At 42.2% G+C, this 23,844-nt stretch overlaps 1 protein-coding gene across 14 annotated transcripts in view; it reads right to left on the reverse strand.

Annotated features, from left to right (window-relative positions):
- FHOD3 (formin homology 2 domain containing 3) overlaps positions 1-23,844 on the reverse strand; it is a 456,138-nt gene that overhangs the window by 167,899 nt on the left and 264,395 nt on the right. For all 14 annotated transcript variants that reach the window (XM_046671920.1, XM_046671919.1, XM_046671918.1 and 11 more), the window contains exons 6-7: positions 17,225-17,319; positions 1,363-1,474 (exon numbers count right to left, since the gene is read on the reverse strand). In XM_046671920.1, the coding sequence (XP_046527876.1) occupies positions 1,363-1,474; positions 17,225-17,319 (207 nt within the window). The remainder of the gene's footprint in view (positions 1-1,362; positions 1,475-17,224; positions 17,320-23,844) is intronic.

Raw genomic sequence — 23,844 nt, forward strand, 5'->3', positions numbered from 1 at the left:
TCATAAACTTATATTCAAACTCTCAAAGTAACTAATGAACTACTTTCTTTTGCCTTTGGATTCAGCACTGAAAGGTGGGTCTCTGAGCAATACTGAGTCAGAGACACAAATGGTTTGCATCAAAGAGGGCTATTTAGGCCCCTAGTTTCTTTTTGACAGTTGTATCAGAGCTGATTTGTGCATAAGCACGTGGGTGCCCACATACATACACACACACCTACACACACAAGAAACCATAAGGAAATACAGCAACTTGTTAACAAGAATTATCTCTGTCTATGAGATTAGAGGTTATTTTTTCATTGTCTTCTTTACATTGTCTTTTCCAAATTTTCTACAGAATATTACTGTCATAATCATAAAAAAAAGTTATCAAGTTTTTTTGTTTGAGTCTTTATGGGGATAATAATAATAATAATGTCTTACTGGGGAGCAAAACCAAAAATTTTTAAAATAGACAAAACAAAACAAAACACTCCTAGCAGTTTAGTTTCAGGACTCACAATATTATTGGGGCCACAGCGTATTACACAATAAGCCACATCCAAAGCTCGTTCTTCATCAAGTGTGTATGGCAGGCCTGCCCTCTGTGGGCCAGCTAGGTGCTGGGACATCAAGAGGAGAGACCAACCCTGCCCTCGAGGAGGCACACACTCATGAGAGGTGGGCCATGACAACGACAGAGAGGAGGGACATACGAGGGCTTTGAGAGCACATGACTGCCTGACTCAGGTAGGGAGGGTGTGGTGCAGGGCAGGTGGGAGAAGGGCCAGCTGAAGGACTTGGACCTAATCCCGTGGGCACTGGAAAGCCACTGTTGAGTATTAGGTGGAGAATGATGTGAGCCAATGTGTGTTTTAGAAGAATCCTCCAATAGCAGAGGCAAGGGGAGCACTTCCGGGAGACAAGGGTCCCCAGGCAAGAGATGGTGAGGGTCCCCAGTAAAGTAGGACAGGGGATGGAGGGAGGGAGGGAGACAGTGCAAGGAAGGTCTGGAGGTCAGAGCCAATAAAGCATGCGTGAGGGGAGGGGAGGAGGGAGCGAGGGCCGCCGGACAAGAGGGGAAAAGAAAAGGAGCTGGTTCCACATGTTCAGTGGTGGGGGCTGGGGACAGAGTGTAAAGCTAAGCTCAAGGTCAGATCAATCCTGGGTGAGCCCACGGGTGCCTTTCTTTCACTGTCAAACCACGTTCCATCTCAAATCTTTGTATACTTACTATCTTAAAAATGTTTCCTGCAGTGGGAAGTCCACAAAATGGGAATTCCATTCATTCTTAATTCTGTGTTGACCTTGTAAAAAGTGGAAGCCTTCCTACATCAGACATTTTTACCTTGATGAAATAAGTGGGTGGGGACCACTCACCTCTTTTTGTGTCAACAGCAGAGACAGCCTGAATCAGAAGAGGTGCATTTGACTCCGAGTACTCCACAAAGACGAGCAGCAGCTTCAGGGCTGTCTTCACCACCAGGCGGAACTGCGCAGAAAACATAAAACCATCATGTAGGGGCAGACACGGCCACGCGTGCCCGCAGGCATGGTCCTCCTAACCACAGGTGGCGTCCAGCACTTGCTTCAGCCCAGGAGGTCTTCTCGGCAATTACGTAGATTCCCTCATCAAAGCCTCAGAAGGCAGGTATTAGAATTATCCCCATTGCACAGATCAGGACACTAAGGCACAGTGTACCCTGCTCAAGATCACACAATTAAAAGAGAACCAGAATTTGAACCCAGGGCCTCTGGCCCCAGGGTTCACACCCAGGAGTCTCTCAACATCTGAGGTAGAGGCTGCTGAGTCGGTTACTTCATTTTACCCAGCCTAGAACATTGTGAGGTAGCAATGAACACAATCCTCCCTTTTCTGGTGAGGATGCAGGCACAGCAGGTTATACCACTTGCCCATAGTCACAACAGCTAGCCCAGGTGGGCAGGAATCTGAACCAAGTCCCATTCTTAAAACTGAGCAGAGAAGCCACCTGGGCCCTTAAAGACCATACTCGCTAGGTCCAGGGCACAGTATCTGTGAGGAGTCACACACAGCCTGGGGGCCTCCTTCACACAGGTCACAGGTCACTCACTCAGAGAGATTCCCAAACATCTCAATTGCCGTGCAGCCAGCCCTGGGGCTGTGGTAGGTCTCCAGAGCAACTCCCCCCAACACCACCTCCCCCAAGATGCTCCTGCTGCTACCGTTCACCCACCGTCTCCTCTCCCCACTTCCTTTTCAGAACCTCCTCCTCAGGAAACTCATACACCAAGTGCCTTCTGGAAATGGGCTCAAATCATGCATCTAAGAAACAGCAAGCCCACCTTGGGCTGCGTGTCCCGCCCCCATAGGCAGGGACACTTTCAAGAGGAGACGGGCTTATTCGCACTGTGTCTGCAGGGCCTGGAACTCACTTGGCAGGGAGTGGGCTCAGCGATGTTTGCTCACTGAATGAATGAATCAGTTAATGGCCCGTCAATCCATGACCCTCACCTCCATCACTGTGGTTGTAGAGAATCAGCTCCAGGTTCTCCATTTGCAGCCTGAGGAAGACCCAGGCCTCCTGGAGGCATCTGCTCATATCACAGTATCAGGGACATGTGTAGACTTTACAGGGAACTTGGAGCATCATGCATTCCACAGGGAACAGTGTAAAAACACCACTCACCCCAAGTCATTTCTCCAAAATCACCCAAACACCTCTTGCTCTTTCTCATCTGTCTTATTTCCCTAGTAAACCAGGTCCTTTCCTTGATTCCACATCTCTCTCCAGCCCATGCCTCAGTTGTTCTCAGCTCCCTTTATAGAAAGACTTCTCAAAAGAGTTACCATACTTCCTGGTTCCACTTTCTCACTTCCCATTGACTGCTCAACCCAATCTGATAGGGCCTCTATCACCACTACACAAATTAAATTACTCTTGTCAAGGTTGCCCAATGGCCTCCATGTTGTCAAATCCAGTGATTACTTCTCTGCGTCCATTTTAGCTCACCTCTCAACAGCACATGACAAAATTGCCCCCTCCAGAAACAATTTCCTCCCACCGTGGCCAACCACAGTCTCCCACCTGAGTGGCCACTCCTTTGCTGGCTCCTTTTGGGCACTCAACATCTAGGTGAGGGAAGCCCTCATAGTTCACTCCTATGCTCTCTTCTCTTTCCACACACTTTCTCTAGATGAGTTCATCCAATCTCTCGGTTTTAAATTCCATCTATGACTCAATGCTAACTGTTGCTCTCCAGGCCTGACCAAACTCCTGGGCCAGGTGGGTGCATAGCCCCCGATTCCTGACATCTCCACTCAGATGCTAACAGGCACCTCAAATTGAACGTGGCCAAAAGAGAACTCTTGATTTTCATTCATGTTCACTCCATCCCACCTACCACTCCCAGCCTATTCCCTCCACAGTCCCCACCTCAGCACCAGGCCCTGCCATCCACTGACTGGCAAGTGGGAAATACCCTGCACTTCTCTCACCCCATTCCCACAACAAATCCATCCGCCAGTGCCAACAGAGCTTCCTTCAAGAGTTGTCCTGACTCCATCCACCTCTCCATCTCCTTGTTTACCCTGGACCACTGTGAGAGCCTCCTAAGTACTTCCGGCCTTGTCCTCCTGAAGTCCATTCTCCAAATTGCAACCAGAGTGACTACAGCACTCTGAACACTCCAATCATTCTGCATTGTACTCAAGACAGAATCAATTCCTGCAGGCTTTCTGTTCTGGCCTCTGTGCAGCTCTCTGACCTCCTCTTCTATCATTCTCCCTCCTGCCCAGTGTTTTGCAACCATCTGCCTTTCTTTAGTCATGTGATCACGTGTTGTTAACATATTGAAGCTTGTTCATGATTCATTCTTCTCATTGGCTATCCCCTAAGCAGTCGCCAGAGGAATGGCCTTTTGCTCCTTCAGGTCTGAGAAATTTCCCCTCATGGTAAATGCCTTCTTGACTACTTCATCTAAAGGAGCCCCTTGGTCACTCTCACATTGCCCTGTTTTATTTTCTTCACATCCTTTATCATGACCTGATATTCCTTTGTTGCCTCCAACTAGAATATAAGCCACCTGGTAGCAGAGAAGTTTTATGTGACACACCAGAAACAGCATCTGTCCCTGAGGAGCTGCTGTGTCAGTACTGCATCTGAAGGGCAGGCAGGCATGCCCTTTTCACTGAGACTTGTTCTTCAAACCCATCCTTCTCACGTTGTGTGGAGCAAGTCACCTTGGCCCCAGCTTCCATTTCCAACTCCATCACGGTCATCAGCAAAGCTGAGGCCCCTCCACAATTATACTGAGGACAAGCACTGCCTTGGGTTTCCATTCTCATTGCTATGTCCTTTTCAAAGGGAAGTGAGTTCTTTTGAGGGCTTTGAACTCTTCAGAGTGTTTCCAGCTTTATAACTTGAGTCTCACATTTGGTCCTCTACTCCCTGACTAAGAATAAACTAAATTCCAGAATATTTTTCTCAACAACTACAAGGCTGGAGGTAGGAAGGGAAGGCATGGTATAATGAACTGTGCTATCTTTGTACATTTAGAGCTGAAGAAATTTCTTCAAGTAAATAAAACAACCCAGCAAGTCCAGGCCTGGCGACTTCCTCAGCGGGTAGACTGTGATTATGTGGTTTAAGCCTTAATGCCTTCCTGGGAAAGAACCTGGCTGCTGCTCAACCCCATTCCCCCATTAGCTGGTCTCAGCAGGGGCCCCCTTATGCCCATCTCATCAAGGTTCCTTCTGGGCATCTCTGTGGTCATGGGGCTTTGGCCGACATGGTCCCAGGGACCCAGAATCCCTCAGCCATTCTCTCCCTTATGAGGCTAATTAAGAAAACACTGTTTTCTAGAAACGTTTTCTTTTTCTGTTGGTCTTAACATGCCTATTCACATATTCTTCTCCTTTGCTGTGAAGGCTTTATTCGGAGCTCTTTTGGCACTGCAATTTTATTTTAAGAAACAAATCCCCAAACTCTTCTGATTCATGATTTTAGGTTTTTATGAATTTGGCTTCTATTGAGTCTAAGTTTACATTTATATATGTTTAGAAGCCTTACTATATAAAATTAATAACAAACAGATAAACTATTTTAGAAAAGAGATAGCATTAGAGGATTAATTTTTCAGAAATGCATGGTACTAATTGCAAGCATGTCCTAACTCATCATCAAAATATGTCCACAGGACGACTCCTCAGAAATATCTTATAGCATTACTATATAGACTTGAAAGTAAGAAAAGTACATTACTTCAAAAGATTTCCACCTCAACCCCTCATTTATCCAGAAATCACTTACTTTGATGCCCTCAAGTATCTGGAATGCAGTCGAAACCCTCCAAAGCCTTGGAACAGCCACAATGGAGGCCACACGCCAATTTCTCCAAGTTCAAACACGCTGTGTATCTCAAAGCTCTTCAAATCCACACTTGGTGCCACCTGTGTGTATCTGAGACACATTCTAATAGGAGTGGCTATTGAGATTCCCAGCCCACACCCACTGAGAAGAGGCAAACCAGAGGCCAGTGATGGATCAGGAGAGGCAAGCCCACCCTGGTTGCAGAGTGAGGATCAGGAATAAGGAGGGTAGGACTAAGGTACACGGATGGCAGCGCACACACAACTGCATGGCTCAGACCCTGATGATTTCTCAAAGGGATATGGTAGTGTCACTCCAGTCTGAACTGTCTGATTTTCAGCTCTGCGTGGCACTCCGTCATGTTCTAATGAGGGGTTTCATTGCAATGGTATACAGGCTCAAACACCTGCCTATCTGTCTAGCATTGAGGGAAAATCAGTAAGGATTCTCATTCTCAGAGAGCATCGATCTGTTGGGAAGATAAAGCAACCAGTCACAAAACAGTTAAACGGAGGTTCAGGGTAACAAGGAGTCAGCATCAGAAGCAGTGGTCCAAAGACAAATGGGCTGACACAGAGGGAGCAAATGCACTCATCTGGAGGTTCTCAATGGCCACTTGCTAAGACTGTTGCAGAAGGAATTCAGACCTGGCCGACCCCATATAAGATCCTTCCCAATCCCAGGATGCCCTGTGCTTCTTTCAATGTCTTCAGTGCCTTCCAGATGCCCAGCACTCAGCGAGAGTCCATGAGGGAGTAACAAAGCTATGGCCCTGCCTTCAAGGAGATGGCCACCCTACAGCCAAGAGAGGACCCAGAACACCTCCACCCCACACAAATGAGAGTGTTATTTGTACTAAAGGCCCTCAGAGTCACGTTGCTGACGACAGTGGGCACTTCCCAGAGGACAGCTCTTATAGTGGGGAGGAGACTTGGTCAGATAGGCTCAGAGCTGATTGAGCTGCCCTTCCTGGATTCCATGGAGCAGAACAGCTGTGTGACAGCCTTTGGGCTCCTGCTCACACACTTCCTTAGGGCTGGAGGAAACACACTGGGGGTCAGATTCAGTCATTGGGCTACATATTACCTACTTTTTATATAATTACACTCTAGGGAAAACTAGTATTCTATTTTAATGCTGTCCATTATAAGAAGTTATGCTTTATATTGCTTTGAAACATGCAGCTACATCATAGCATATAACAGCAATCTGAGACAACCCCTTCATGTGATGGGCAGATAGGAACATGCAGCCAGCTGTGAGGTGCTGTGCTTCTCATAAGTATTCAGCAATTTTGGAGGTGACTGGGCTGAGCTTGACTTTCTTTGGCAGCTATGGTTTTGCACTCTTTGTTCCTACTCAGCATAAAATAGAGGCCATGAGTCTTCAGAGGAACAGAGATGCCTTTTGACCCACGGATGTAACATTTGTCAGGTCAAGTCTCAATCAGGGGACTCAGCGTCCAGATTGCATAAACAATTCAGGACCCCAAGGTCACCTCCATGCCAGGGTGGCTGGGACAGAGGGTGGCAGGATGGTGTCAACACAGTGCTTAGCTGTTTTTTTTAAATTTTCTGGGTCAATCCACAGGTAGGGTGTGGAGACACCCTGCACAGAATCCAGTGTATAGGTTTTAGATAAAATGTAACCACCAGATGTATGGAAAAGGAATAAAAGGCAGTTTCTCAATAATTTTGCACTTAAAAGCAATCTGGAGCTCCCTTCATGTTTTATTGTACTTACAGAAACCCAAGAACTATACTTAGCAGGTCAAATATGCTGCTTATTAAGAAGAAATAAAAGAATTTAAAAAAATCTCCAAATTCCCACTCCTATTCTAAAACTTCAACAACCATAAAAAGAAAACAATTTCCAAACCTCAGGATTTAAATTACAAAAGGGGTTAGAAAAACATGCTTCATTCCATTTGTTTCATTTTCCACTAAAAAAAGCATAAATAGCATAAATATGTTATAGAAGTGGATGCTAGTTATTAAAACTGAATTAGAAATTGGTAAGATAACTTCATCTATAAAGCTTTGTCACATTGTTCACAAGCCTACCAGAACTAAGAATATGCTGAGTATTTTAACCACAACAAAAAAATTCACGTGACTTAAGTTACTTATCTTTAAGAACTTCTCAATGAAACACTTTATTCCAATGACATATTCCTTAAGCTCAGAATTCCTGAGCAAGAAGCTCAGAATGAGCTGCAAAGCCTTTGTAACTGGTTATCAAACAGTCCAGTAGATAGCTGAGACTCTGAATCTTTCCCCTTCCGAGATGTTGTCTGCAAAACGATGTGGGTCTTATCGGAAATAAAGTATGGGACCAAACATACAACTTGAGTACAGAACTCTGGGTTTGGCTTTCAGGTGCCCATGGGGGAGGAGCATAGACACCAGGATTGGCACATCTGCCAGGACAGGAAGTCACCTGCACCAAATCCATGTGTTATGGCCTCAGGGCCTGACAGCTGACCTGCTTATGACCTGATACAATCTGCAGAAAGGGAACCAACTTTGTGAGTAATGTAAGGGAATCCCTTAAGTTTTTACTAGTCAGTGAATAGGAAATCTTGCAGAATGTAAAATACAGCCGATTATTAAAAAAATAATTAAGATGTGTCAAAATAATAAATAATGCTACAAATTGACATTTTCTTCTATTGAGATAAAATTCTGGGGCTTAGCTGGAGGTTTCTTTAAAGAATAATAAGTAAAAGTGGACAAGAACAGAAAATATTCACTTTGCTAACTTTCCCTTAAGATACTCAATATAATTATGGAGAGTTAGTTGATAATAGGTAACATAAATCCACTCTGTTACTGTTAACTAAGGAATACCAAAAACCCTGTGCTGAAAGCCTGCCTTAAGGAAGACCTTGATGGTATTTGCCAAATGAAGGAGGGAAATCAACAAGGGTGGGTGCTTTTCCAGTTATGGACATCTCCATTTTCAGATGCAAAATCTCATGTTGTAGGAAGCTATGTAGCTTGTCACACAGCTAATTTCTGGAGGAACTCACAGAACAGGCCAGTCTGATTCTTTCTACTATACTAAAGGGAATCCCAGCTTTCCCTCTGGTGCAAAAACTTAAGCCTTGGGGAAATGTGACAAAGCTTCTTTTCTGAGCAATAACCAAGGTTAAAGAACTTTCTTAAGTAAATCCCAGCCTGAAACATGATAGTAGACAACAGCTAAACCTCAGGAATGGTGAATGCGCTGTTAAGCAAGAGTTTGGCAGCCAGCTCACATCTCCTTAGAGTGGGTGGAGAAGGGTTAGAAGGTGAGTGCTGGCAGGTGGAGAGAGGCTGTGGGCATGGGGCATGGGGCATGGGGGTTAGCAGTGCTGGCAAAGACAAACTTGAGCCTGCAGGGCCACTCCAGGGCTGGCTCCAGGAGCCTATGCTTCTTCCAGTGCCCCTGTCCATCCAACTCTCCTCGAACATCTCTTCTGGAGGAAGAGCACACTGGCTACTCTGGATTTTTGCATCACCGCAAATGTTCTTCCACATTAGAACCACTCATTCCTACTCTCTCCAGCTGCTAGAACACAGCTGCTCCTCCTTGGCCACATGCCCTAAAAGGGAAGAAGGGTCAAAATCCCACCCCTGCTCCTGTTTCTCAAGTTCATGGGGATCTTGTCTATGTAAAGTAGTAAGCCGCCGTTCTGGTTTATCAATGAGCCTCTTGAGAGTTGTGGTTCCTACCACAAATCAGCTCTTTGAAGCTGATCATCTTAGAGCGGATTGAAGAAACTGCTGTTCAAGCCCTGTGGCTGGAGACCCATCCTGGACCACGGGGTCCCCTCGGCATGCTGGATCCTCCAAGCTCTGACTTGAACTTCTGGTCTCTCCTTCTGACATCTTCCTAAAACAATGACTAGTAAAACAACTTTTTTTTTCTTTTCTTTTTCTTCTACTGAGATTAACCTCATATGGGGCATCCAAGAAACCAAATAAGTGAGAACTTGTTTTCTGGGTGTACATAGTCAAATAACCAGCAGAACGGCAATAGCCCTAAAGGAGAAGCTGGCTCTTTGCGCCCACTGTATCTCTAACACAAACATTACTTGACATGCCATTAAAACTTGTGGAATATTAAAAATATTACCTAATGAAACATTGATAAACATGGGAAAAATTCAAACACAACTTCATTCACTAAATATATTTTCATGAAATTAGAAACAAAGCGGCTCTTTAAATTTAGCACAGAGTCAGTAATAATTTGATTATTTAACAATATGAAAAAAGCCAAATGAATTATGGCACATTTCTATGACTGGTATACAGGCATTAAATATTATGTTTTTAAAATATTGTAATAAAACAGGAAAATGCTTATAATATATTTAGAGTTAACTACGTAAGAAAAATTCAAAGAAAAATCAGAAGGAAATGTTAATCTTTATATCTATGTAGTTGCTTTCAGTTGATTTTTACTTTTTTGTATTTCTAAAATATTACACAAAGAGACTATATTACTCTTATAATCATAAAAAATTCAGTGAAAGTTTTAAAAGGGTCTTTTAATATCAAAATTCCATATTATATCAATAAACTTTAGCTATGTTTTTTCTTCAGTCTGTTAACATTAACTGCATCATGAAAGTTAGTTTTAATCCAAATTTTTATTAATAAAATACGTATTAATTCAAGTAATTTGGAAGGATTAAACACAAACATCCAATTAGTATTCATTGGCTGAGTAGGTCTCACGGTATTTAATATATTTAAAGTGTTTTAAATATAGAAAATTGGACCTCTGGCTTCTGCTTAGAAAGCTACAAAGAGTGTACTCCAAATAGAACAAGAAAAAGCCAAATGATCATTAAAATCACAACTTTTCTTGAGCCCATTAGAGAGCTGGGGTTTCAGGTCAACCAAGTAGCCTGAAACCTAAGGAGGGGCAGCTTTCCTTCCACCAAGAAAAGATGGGACACCAGCAATGGCCCACCTGAGGCAGAGCAGGGGAGAAAGATGGAGCCGCCGGTAACCAAGCAGTAAGACAAACTCAGATAATAGTTTTAACAAATTGCTAAAGACCAAGCATGGGCTGCCATGGGAGTACGGAACCTCTGGGAACTATAGACACATGGGGATTCAGCATCCACTCGCAGGCGCTCTCCAGTGACCCTCATGGCACGCATGGGGAAAATCGGGGGCAGGGCTGGAGATCTAAGAAAGCCTTCCCACGGTGCAGGCCTGGGGATGCACAGCCAAACAACTAGCACAACAGCAACCCCCCTACAGGAGGAGGGGAGCAGCCACCACACCACCTGGAAAGGCAGAAACCACACCCAGAACCTTCTCCTCTATGAGACAAAACTCATAAGCCACAGGGAAGGGTAGTAAATCTTGTTGCCCCTGCAGCATAATTGTTGTAGGAGAAGGGAAAAGAACAAAACTCCGTGCTCCTGGGGTTGGGGCAGGAAACCATTCTGAGCCCAGACCTTTAGAGGTCCCCCACTACTGAGGGAGGTACAGGAGCACCGAGCCCCAAGACCCAGGGACATTAACCCTGCTTAAGACTAATACAGGACAAAGATGACAGAGGAACCCCACTCGACCATCCCCAGGCTAGCAGGCACCAAGCAGGTAACCACAAGTAACAGCAGGCTACTACTGGGGCAGGGCCAGGAGCAAAAAAATCTTAATGAGCATCCTATTGAAGGTAAAATGATTCTAATGAAGGCACACAATCTCTACCTTCTAATGTGAAGATCTAAAGACGCATGGGTTAAAAACCTTGGGAAATTATGTACCCAGAATGATAACACATCTGATGCTCCAGTAGACTGGGAACAGGAGCAGATAATTACACCTATCAAGATGGAAACTGTATTTCATTTTTTACATTTGAATGTGTTAATTAAAGCAATCCTTCATAATACTACCAAGAATAACCGAGCATATTTGATGTTCTGAGAATTTACGATGCAGGCACTTCAAACAAGGCAAAGATATAATTAGTAATCCTTAAGACAACAGGCAAAGAACAGAAGAGTTGCCAAAAGTTTATAAACAGTTAACTCTCCCAATTTTCAGAAAAGGATTAAAGATGAGATCCAAAAATTACATCCTCCACTTTATCAAACCCGCTATTGATCCCTGGCAATATGCTCCAGAGGATTTTTGGATGAATGTCTCATGAGCACTTAGAAAAGAGAGGAAAACACCTGGGACTAGCAGTTTCCAGGTGCACAGGTCCTGGCAAGCTGAGTGCCTCTCTCATTTTAAGAGAAGGTAGGAGGTTGGTGAACTTGTGGGAAAAGAGTTGTTAGCTCACAATACTGGGCACTGATGTGCAGGTACAATGCTCAGTGTTTTACATACTCTTCATTATTATTATCCCAATTTTATAGATTATTACCTCCATTTTATAAATGAAAAAAGAATCTACCCAAAGGATCAGATAGGTGTGTTGGACCCCAAAGCTCCAGAGTTACTACCAGAAGCATTGTACCTTGACTTTGGGAAGGCCTTGTGAACTCAATGAAGGAACGAGGCTGGATGACCACAGAGTTAGGTGCCTTCCCACTACCTGCACCAAAATGGTCCTAAATACCCCGACTGATCAGTGTCAACCTGCAGGCTGCACTGGCTCACACGTTCCTTGTCTCTGCCGAGATTTTGGTCAGTGACACACAAGCTCTGCTTATTAAATTTATGTTACATAAAACTAGGATTAACAGTTAACATGATGAATGGCCAAAGCAAAATTCAAAATTATCTTGAGGCTGGAACTCTGGCCTGAAATCAATGGGAAAAAATGCAAAGCCCTGCATTCAGGTACACAACAGTCAATCACAGAGATGGAGGATGGAAGAAAATGGCAAACGTGGATGTGTGAAAAAAACACCTGGGAGGTTTGGCGGATTATCAGTTTGACTTGAGCCAGCACCCAGAGCTGCTGCTCAGAACCTAATGAATCAGAGGTGGGATTTGTGAAAAAATGATGTTGGATGCCAGGAGGCTCCCATGTTGCTATTCTTTGTACTGGATGGACGGAAAAGTTAGCAAACAGTATGATGAAAAATTGAAAATTACGTCCCCAAGGAGCATCTGTGGAAACCACAGAGTTTAGCCTGGATAGGATGACATGATAATTGCCTTGAAATACTGAAAGAGCTTCTTGGGGAAGTGTGTGTGTGTTGCTCCAGAAAGCAGTGCACAGTGTCTGGTTAGTGACAGAGAGGTGGATGCAGGTCCCAGTAGGAAGGCTTTCCACCCATTCCTGTGTCCAGCGATGGCTGTTGGAGGGAAACGGAGTTCACTGTGCCTCCAGAAGTATTAGGAATTCGGTTGGTGAATGTCAGGAACATCTCTAATAAGATTTTGTCATCTCTTCAGGGCTATGATTCTATTATTTTATATCATGTAACTCAACAATCATTTCAGATCTCACCCATGTAGGTAATCTGAGTGGATCACAGAGCAGTGACATGCCAGTGACTCTGAGACCAAACGGCGCACTGAATCTCCTCTCCTCCTCAAGCAGCCAGCATTTCCCAGAGCACCTGGCACCAATGAGGCCCCCCGCTTAGCTCTCCTTGGGAATGTTACCTTCCTCTCAAAAGCAGTGTCAAAGCTTTCCGGCCAACAAACTCCCATTTCCAACTTCTCTACTCCTGCCAGAGGCAATGCTGTATTCCTAGCTGCCCAGATTCAAAACTGTGATGCTATCTCTGATTCTTGCTTTTATTTTACCATGTCCAGAAACACAATCCTAGGAAGCTATTTCTCAAAAGTCTCCACATTTCCATTATTCTCTATTTCCACTGCAACTCTTGACCAGGCCTCATCACCCCACAGCTTTGATACTGTGCTAGCCCCCTAGCTTCCCATCCCTGTCAATCAAATCCTTCCCCCTGCCACCCGGTTCTACAAACCATAGTTACTTATTATCTCACCGCCCTAGAAACTTTCAGCAGTGTCCCCCATGTGCGTCTGTGTGTGTGTGTGTGTGTGTGTGTGCGTGTGTGTGTGTGTGTGAGAAAGAGAGAGAGAGAGAGGGAGAAAAAGAGACAGAGAGAGAGAGAATGGGAAGCATGGGCGCTCTAGTGTGTATAAGAGACAGTGTATGTGTGAAGGTGGGCTGTGGCCACGGCTCCCCTCTGCTAGGGTTAAGTAGCTGGGGCTGGATGGGAGTAGGGAAGCATCACCATCCCTACATAATACAAAGGAAGACTGCAGATCTGTGATTAGCAACCTGGGGCGCAGTTGGAAGAATTAGATTCCATGGGGCTGACAGAAAAATATTCCTCAAAATGAGAGAGCAGGTGAGCCGAGGTGGACAGCACTGGAGAGAGGGCAGATTCCATGACAGAGTCAGGAGGTGTCCCTGGAGAACCCCCACGGAGGTGGGGTGTTGCTAGTCACACGGCCCCGGGGCCTCCATGGCCAGAAGGGGATCCATACAGACACCAAGAGACAGGCTTTCTGTGTTAGGGTGACAAAAGGCCATGAGGTACAAGCTGAATCATCTTACCCCAAATAATTAGACTTCCAGATGTATGAAGAGAAAAAAATCCAGATCGTGTGAGAGGTTATGGGATGGGCATCTACTTCTTACCTCTGACTGGGGAATTTCAAGATGGGCTTTTGTAAATAGAATGAAACACTTTATTGAAAACACTTTTTTCTTTCTTTTAAAAAGTAATTATTTGGCTGCAAATGCAACATTTTCTCCTCTGTCTAGGAGTCTCAAATATCTGCAAATACGCATTGCATAATGACCCTCTGGCAGGCTGCAAAATCATGCCTTGTTGCCTTTCATGAAACGAAAAGGAAGAATTATGAAAACAGAATGACAAGGTTTCTCTAACCCAGGATTTCATTTATCAACTCTCTGCCTATTTAAGGAAAAAGCAACAGGATTTCAAGGTAAACCTTTTAGGTTCAGAGAAATCTGACTCTTAGTGGAAATAAACCCCCCAGGAGCCCTAACTTTCCTAATTTCTTAATTTAATTTGAACTGGGAAAACTGTTGTGGCCATATTGCCCCATCTGTATGTTTAAGGAGTGGACAGATGTTTCCTTCTCAAAATCTAAGGGTTTTAGGTTAGTGCATCCATCATTCTTCTTGCAGATTTCTTATGATCCAGACATGCAGCAGTGAGAGGGGAGTATCAGGGGACACTGTGTTGGTTTTCTAAGTAAAAAGTGATTTCATTAGAACTACACTGAATATAAACTTGGTGGCTGCTGCTGTTGTTGACTTCCAGTCACTAGCCTGGAACCAAGCACCCCCTGCAGGGCCCTGGAAGACCTCTCTCTGACATTATACTGAGTGGACATGGGATGCGGGCATCACCCACGGTCCCTTCTAACAACACCGTAAGCTCCAAAGCTTAGGCTGGCCCTTGGCTTTATTTTCTTGTCCTTATGGTGACTGGCCCAGTGTTGAACACAGGAGCCAGAGACTATGATGGATCTTCCTTTGGGAAAATGAAAGATGGAGAAAGAAACCAGCCCTGATCCAATGCTGATGCCACAAGTGGCTGGGGAGGAGCAAATGCCCATCTCAGACCGAGGCTCCAGGAGAGATGCCAAGGGTCCTGAGCACTGCATTGCTGCACAGGGAAAGGAGGCTGGGGAAGCACAGTCCCTATGAACTCGTTCTTGAGAGCCTTTAATTGTATGCTTTCTCCATGATACTTAGAAATGCAATATAAGGATTCTCCTGTGTGTTCCTTTTTGGTTGTTTTCCTTACAGAAAGGTGCCAAAGAAAAACCGACAGGACGCTGTTGCAACAGCAAAGTCTCCGAGCCTTCCTCCCACCTACTGAGCAGAGAGAGACATTTCAGTCGGGCCTGTTTCCTTTTTCTCATCTTCTGTCTTTCTTTTCCTCCCCCATGGTCTCTTCTCTCACTTTGTGCCATCTCCCCTCTTCTCTTCTTTGTGCCTTTTCTCTCTGTATCTTCTTTCCCCTTCTCCCACCCCACCACGGGATCTTGCCCTCCTGACTATTCCCCTTCTGATGATGAGCTAAAAGACTGTCACTTTTCCTATGGTAAGCGCGCTAGGCTTTATTTCCTTTCAGAAAGAAAGTTGGTTGTTGGTGTTTTATCATGACCGTAATAAAGGTATAAATATTTCTTTATTCAGCTGTGACATATACCAAAAGTCAGTTTTTACAGCAAAATCTCCTCCCATCTCCCTAGCATTTAGGGTCCTCGAGACCATCCAGAGAGCCCTGGGGAGGGAACAGCTTCCAAATGAACATGAAGTTGGGGAGGGTCCCCAGCAGAAGGAAGAAAAAACAGAAAGCACTGAAACAGGATATGAGACAGAGATCTTCCCTTGGCCTGGCTAAAGCAACCTCGTAGGCCCAGACTTTCACTCAGCTTCTAAGGTCACCTACAGCAGTTTGAAAATAGTCATTTCCATTTTCCATAGAAAACAAAGCCAAATTTAAAAAAAGAAGAAGGAGGAAAGATTTTCAGTCTCCTGAGAGAAACTATGGCTGTTTCTATTATGAAATGGGGAAAAAATGCTATCATCAATAATACCGAGAAAAGGAAAATTGAGAGGAAGATATAAGGGTCAATTAAGGACCTAGGACCCAATGGGTGTTGCACACCAGGGTCATCCACAGAGAAGTAGGCCTGCCCACCCACACAAAGGCACAATCACCAGGACTCTAGAAGTCTGAAAGGAAGATACAGCCTCAAACCAGACCTGTTCTCATCACCAAGTCAAATCAGGGCTCAGCGCTCCTGAAGTACAGTAGAGGCCTTGGGAAGCAGGTTATGCAACAGGCAAGACTAAGGGATGTGACTCACTGCTGGGAGCATGATGCTGGTGCACGCCAGCCTTAGCGGGCTCGCCAAAGTGGGGGTAGCAGTGAATACAGGGGTCAGCAACAGTATGGGCTGACCACATGCTCTCCCTGCAGGGACCCCAGAAAGCTGTGTTGATTCTGTGACCTGTTTAAGTTAGGTTCAAATTCCTCATCCAGGCCCTGGAGACTGTCCTCTGCCTGACCCTGTGGCCCACTACAGTCACGGTGATCTCCATGAGGCCCCACCCTACCTTCACCCCAACAGCTGACCACACACCAACCTTGGTTCATTTCTACCTGCTCAGGACAGGATCCCTTCTTACTCCATCTTCCAAAGGCCCCTCCAGCTAGGTCCCTCACAGCCCCAGCTGAGAATTCAGAGAGGACCAACCAGGGCCTCGCCCAGCTTCTGGCTCACCTCAAGTGATGGGGTGGAGCTGCTCCCTTGGGGCAGCGCTTCCAGAGTGTGGGGACCTCGCAGCCATGGCTGGTCAGACACATGCCAAGGTCCATGGGGGAATTTAGACAGATTCCCACAACCAAGCTCTATTTTCTCAACTACAAAATGGGGATAACATTATTGACCTTATAGTGGTCTCATGTGGATTAAAGAAGATAATGCTTGTAAAGCACCTACTACAGTGCCTGGTAAATCTTTAATAAATATTGATTACCTTTATAATTGATGGTAGAGTTGAAAGGCAGTCTCAAATTCTTTCATATATATATAGGAATACACATTTGTACAATATACAAAAATGTACTTAACTAACTGATCATCTTGAACAGGAAATACAGCAGGTAAGATTGATATGATATCTACGGTATAATGTTCTAATTAAACATTAAAAAACAGACATGCTGAAAGCTTTTGATTAAATCTTAAAAGAAGAAAAAATAAAAAGGCATTAAAATTCATACGCTTTTTGCAATTTGAGTGTTTTTTAAAATCTATAAAATAACAGTCCTCATTTGTGCTGTGACAGGGCTGGAACAAATAGGGTTTCTCTCTGCAGAACCATCTCAGAGAGGGTAACAAAAAGAAAGGCGTATGATACTCAAACTGAAGAAAATGTCAGCCATGATCCTCTCTTACCTTTGACCCAATGAGAGTGTACAGCCACTGAATGGTTTCATTGTGGTTTATTACTCCATTCATTCCATCCACGTACAACATAATTTGGCCCAAAGCTACAGAAAAGAAGAGAAAAAGAAGCAAGGAGACATTACGGTTTTATATGTAAATATAATCTTCAATGATCATAATGTCAGTGGAGATTTTCATACCTCAGGTACACAGCGTGTTAAGAACCAAATCTGAAGAGAATTCCTAACATCTGAAATTAGTGAAATCTCATTTCAGAGTGAAAGTGTTGACTACAGCAGAAGAAACAAGGGCTATTCCTGGCATCTGGGAGTTGCAATTAAGGCACCAAATCCCTTGATTGTGTTTCTGTGTGTCTTGATGTATAAAAGCATGTTTTTACGTTTCTATATCTGTGTGTAGACCCAGACGGGACAAAGACATCCACGAGATGGTGTCTGGGTTGTGGACTCCCGCTGGGACCAAGAGGACAAATGAAGCTTCCAAAAGCAACCTGTCTAGTGCCCCAGCCTGTGGTCAGGCAGGTCCCAGATTCCATGGAACCACCCTGAGCTGAAACAATTTTAATCCCTTAAATAAAGGATAAGTTGGTATTTAAATATCATTTGTAATTCTTTTCAAACATTTTCACATTAAAAAAATGTCAGAGAATATGAAAACAATTATTTGTCAGGCACCAAGTCCTAAATTCTTAGTTAAGGGAAATACAGTCACCACATATTGTCATTATTCATCAAAAAGAAAACACAAACCATGTTATTACCTTTTTTTAAACAAATATTAACTATACTTCTTCAGCTCCCTTACAGTATCAAAATAATTTGGACTCTAGATAAAGAACAGAAGTCTAAAGAAGTCAGTTTCCTAAAATCATGTCTGACCTCAAATCTTATTTCACCGTAATTAATTGGCATGGCATTGACATTTTTAGGCAACGTTTTTTCTCCCTGGTAACAGTAGGACATCTCATTTTAGAAAGTTGGAAAATACAGAAGAGTGAAGTGAAAACACTTCACAATCCCTTAACTTAAGATAATCATTCTCAATAAATTGATATATTTTCTTATACTCTTTCTTCTATGCATTACACACAAAATTTACATGTAGGTTGTAGGAAACAGTCTCGATGAAATGGTGTTGATTGAAAAGAGCAAAACACAAAATACTGAGTAAACGCTCATTCCAAGCACACAAATATATGTGGGATGTTAGAAAACTCATTATTACCCTATTTGGCAAAAGGTCAAATAACAAAACCACATGATCATTCTGAGAGAAATTATGCTCCTAAATACATAAAAACTCAAAATTTAAAAAAATTAACTCAACATATCCTTGACACAATGAACAGTATATTTTTGGAAATAACAGATTCATATTCTATTTAATGGTGAAACACTGGTGACATTCCTATTAAAATCAGGAATAATTAAAAATAGATGCCCAGTAATTCCACGATTATTTAACACTGCCATAGAATTTCAGGCAAATTTAATAAGATGTGAAAAATAATGAGAAGTAGGATAGTTGGAAACGAATGCATAATACTGTCATTATTTGCAAGTAATATTATAGACCCAATAAAAAAATCCACCTACAGAATTTAAAATGAAGAAATCACAATTACAACCACTTTCTCATCTTAATGAGAAATACGTAACAAAGAAAACAATCAAAATTTGATATAAAAACATAATACTAGATAAATGGACACATGACAGCAAATATGATAAAGGATTAAATGATTTATTGTATAAATAATTTACACAAATTGATAGGAAAATACTAAATGCCAGGAGAAAAAAGTCAAAAGCATATCCTAAGAGAGACAACAAGCTGGTTTATGGTAACACACAAAGTTGTTCATTCTCACTATAATAAAAAATGTAAATTAAGACAATAATGAGGTAGCGCTTTCACTTAAATTGGCAAAGGTATTTTAAAAAGAAATGATCAAGTATCAAATGCTAGGTATCAAATGCCTGCTGGTGGCAGGGCAAACTGACACAAATCCTGTAATAAGGCTATTTAGTGTTATAATTGTTGTCTAAATAGTTATCATTATTTAGTGCCTACTGTGTGCCAAGCTCTGAGAAGGCACTTTATGTGTGTTATGAATACAACAGCCCTGTGCAGTGGGTATTAGTACACCCATCTGACAGAGGAAATCACTGAGGCTCTGCAAAGTGAAGGAGTGTGCCCCAAAACCCATCACTACCAAGTGATGGGCCCACTTGCAGCCAAAGTGGAGCCATAGGTCCTCCATGTCTGTACTCAGAGCCTGAAAGGCCTCTCCAAGCTTTTCCCCAGACACTGAGATTTGAGGAATCTATCCTAAGGAAATAACTCTAAGTTTAAAAAAAAAAAAAAAGATGAACCAAAGACATGCACTGAAGCGTCATCTATGATATCAGAATATTATATCATAGCTCTAGAACTGAGCATGCACAGTAATTTACCAAAGCTATGCCTTAATCTATAAAATGTTTCCGATAAAATAATCAAGAAGTATAAAATTATAAACCTCACATAATTCAATAAAACATTCAAATATTCATGCATAGAAGGAAAGGAAAACCCATGAAATATCAAGCATTATGATTGGGTGTATGTTCTTAGGATGTATTTTGTTCCTTCTTTTTTCTGTTTCCCTAGCTTTTCACTATGAGCATCTATTGCTTCTGTAATAGAAAACAAATATATAAAAAGGAACAAAATAAGATAGTACGATGTAAAGTGTTAGGTGCTTATCTTGATTTTTAGAATTTTTTACTAGCTCATCTCTCTCAGTGCACATCTCCCCAGCTCCCACTTCAGGGAAGAGCTCTGAGTGTTCAGCACATTTTACCCCGTTTTCCTTTTTCTTGTTTGTTTCCTCCTCCCCCTCCCAAAACAAACTGGCAAGTCTCTGGGACAGGGGAGTTTGCACCACAGTCCTTTCCCCACTCCGAGTTACACTGTTGAAGAAGAAAATCCAGAGGCAGATTTTAGCATCTTCTAAACCAGCTTTGCGGTACAGAGGAGAGACAATCCAAACTCTCCAGCTTCTGGAAGGTACATCCCTTAGAGGGGATCCTCCTCCCATGGCTGAAAAGCCAGCAATGAAGGTCTCCACCCCAACTGTTCAGCACTTCTGGTAATACAAAAGCCCACAAAGCCAGGGCATGGCTCCCAAGGGGGAAGGCAGAGGAAGATTTCAAAGCCAATTTGAATTTCTGTAAGTTCTCTCTCTATGATCTGTGCCCCTCCAAGATTCCCTTAACGTATCACATTAGAGCAAGTAAGTCCCAGGAAGCTCATGTCTAATGGGATTTAAGTTTCTGACCACAGTGATTTGTCATAATATTTTGGTAATCAAAAGCTGTCCCAGTACATCTTTTGCACGTTAGCTCTAATGCTGAAGCACTCTTTCCTGTAAAACCCAGTGCAGACACAAGATGGCGCTAAATAGATTCAAGTGAGTTGATACCGCACTGACTCAACAGCAAAAAAACCACCAACCCAAACGCATGCCTATGAATAAAACTCAGAGGGAAAAAACAGGAGGTGACATGGGTCACCAGAGCCATGAAAATTAGTGATTTGCATTTTCAAGAAGGATGAGGAGGATGAGAATGTCAGAACAAAGTGAGGAGTAACAGCAAGGTCTAAAAAAGTAACTGCCAAGGCATTCGCTGTTCTGCCACTCATGGAATTCACTCTAGGCATATTTGTTAATTTTTCTGTGCTTCAGTCTCCTTATCTCAAAAGTGAGACAGTTATACTGTAGTAACTATTCTGCTGGGGTGTTTCAGGGATTGAGTTAGAAGAGTGCCTGACTTACAGTAAGTGTTCAATAACCGTTAGTCAGAAAAACTCCCTCCCTGAAGTCGTGTCAATTATCTACAGAACAGGAGCACGTGGAGAACAAATCTGAAAGACACGAAGTCGGGGAGTAAGACCTCTCGGCTAACCACACTGGGCTTTGGTCAGGAGATGCGATGGAAGAATTCCTTGCCCGACCCAAAGTTACAAAGGTTTTTTTCTCCTATGTTTTCTTCTAAAAATTTTAGTTTTACTCTTTATATTTAGACATACGATCAATATTGAGATAATTTTTGTATAGAGTATGAGTTTTAGCTTGAAGTTTTTTTTTTTAGATGTTCAAATTGACCTAACACCACTTGTTAAAGAGGCTAGCCTGTCTTTATTTAATTGCTTTTTGCAACTTTGCCAAAAAATCAGTTGGCTATGGTTGTGTGAGTGAGTCTATTTCTGGATTCTCTATTCTGTTCCATTGATCTTTTTGCCAATACCACACTATCTTGATTACTATAGCTTTATAGTAAGTCTTATAATCAGGTAATATGATTCCTACAATTTCATTCTTCTTTTTCAAAATTGTTTCAGTTATTCTTGTCCTCTGGCCTTCTCAATTTTCAAAGCAGCTTGTCTAATTCTACAAAAAAAAAATCTTTCTGGAAGTATTATGGGAAAGGCATTACATCTATAAATTCTGGGAGACGACATCTGCAAGTTAAATTTCTTTCACAGTCATAGTTAACAATAGCTATAGTAATAGCGCAGTCAGGTTATCTTGGGTGAATTTTGGTAGTTTGTGGTTTTTAAGGAATTGGGCCATTTCATCCAAGGTGTCACTTTTGTGTGCAAAGAGCTGTTCATAATATTCTTTTATTATTCATTTAATGTCTGGCATCTGTCATGATAGCCCACCCACCATTCCAGATGTTGGCAATTAGTGTCTTGTCTTTTTCTTTGTTGTTATTGTTGATTTTATTTTTCTTTTCAGAGAACTTTTGGTTCCACTGATTTCAACTCTATTTTTTCTTTCTTTTCAATTTCATTCATTTCCATTTATAATGTATTATTTCCTTCCTTCTATTTGCTTGGGTATATTTTTCTTTCTTTATTCTAGTTGCTTAAGGTTGGTGTTTATATTATTGATTAGAATACTTTTTTGCCAACATAAGCATGTAATGCTATAAATTTCCTTCCATGCATTGCTTTGACTGCATGCCGCAAATTTTGATTTTTATTTTCATTTAGTTAAAAATATTGTCTAATTTCCATTTGAGAATTCCTCCTCAATATATGGATTATTTAAAAGTATGCTGTTTAATTTCCAAGTGTTTGGAGATAATCCTTTTATCCCTTTGCTATTGATTTAAATTTCATTATGGTCAGAAAACATATGATTTCAATCCTTTTAAAATTGTTATCTTTTTATGATCCAGGATATTGTCATCTTGGAGAATGTTTTATGCACACTTGAAAAGCATATGTATTCTGCTGTAGTTAGGTGGAGTGCTCTAAAAATGTCGCTTAGAACTAGTTGTTTGATAGTGCTGTTCAGTTTCTCTACAGCTTGCTGATTTTCAGTCTCCAGTTCTATTGATTAAGAGGAACACTGAAGTTTCCACTATAACTGAGGATTTTCCATTTCTTATTTCAGTTCTTTCAGTGTTTGTTTCATGTATTTTGAAGCTCTACAGGTTTTCTATTTCTGGAGGAATTGACTCTTTTATCATTATAATGTCCTTCTTTATCCCTTGCTATTTTCTTTACTCTGAAGTCTACTTTCTCTAAGGCTAATACAGCCTTCTTTTGATTAGTATTTGCATGGCATTTATTTCTGCATCCTTTTGCTTTTAAACTACTTATAGCATGATAATTAAAGTGAGTTTCTTACAGGCAGCATTTAGTTGGGTTTTGTTTTATGTATCCATTCTGATAATCTTTGCCTTTTAATTGCTACGTTTAGGCTAGTTACATTTAATATAATTCTTGGTGCTTCTGAACTTAGGTCTATCATTTCCAATTTGCTACCAAGCCCATCAGTGAGCTTTTCATTTTAGTTATTGTATTTTTCATTTCTAAATTTTCCACTTGGTTCTTTTTATATCCTCTATTTCTTTGCTGAGACTTTACCTTTCTATTCATTTCAATAGTGTTCACCCCTACTTTTTTATAGCAGCTGCTTTAAAGTACTGGCATTTTTATAAGAACTGCTTTAAAGTACTTGACAAATCCAGTATCAGTGTCACCTTGGCCCCATGGTCTGTTGATTTGTCTTTTCCTATGCAAGTTGAGATTTTCCTAGTTTATTGTATGCCAAGTAATTTTGGCTTATATCCTGGACATTTTGAAAATTATAAGACTCTGGGTTTTGTTTAAATATTACGGAAAATGTTGACATTTTTGTTTAAGCAGGAAATTAACCTGGTTCAGTTCAAGTCACAAGTTCTGACCTGCCTTTCATGGGCTGTGGTTCCAACTCCAGTTCAGTTTTCAAAGCCCTTGCTGTGCCATTTGGATTGGTGCTGCATGTGTACCCTCCAGTGGCTGGTCTGGGACCTGGACAGTGGTCTACCTTGTTGTTCGGTTCTCAGAGTCTTTGGCATGCTGTTTAGGGTCAGATTCATGCATGTACAGTTTGTGGGGAGCTCAGAGATTAGTAAAAATCTTTGCAGGTCACTTTCCTGAGCTCCTTCTTTGTTATCTCCCTGATACTTGTAGATTCCCTGGGGCTGCCTTCTTAGTCCTTCTACCAGAGAGCTGAGCCATTATTTACCCTACTCTGCCACTTACTTTCTATGACTGTGTCCACATCT

Source organism: Equus quagga, chromosome 9 (genome assembly GCF_021613505.1).
Source record: "Equus quagga isolate Etosha38 chromosome 9, UCLA_HA_Equagga_1.0, whole genome shotgun sequence".
Lineage (NCBI taxonomy): Eukaryota > Metazoa > Chordata > Mammalia > Perissodactyla > Equidae > Equus > Equus quagga.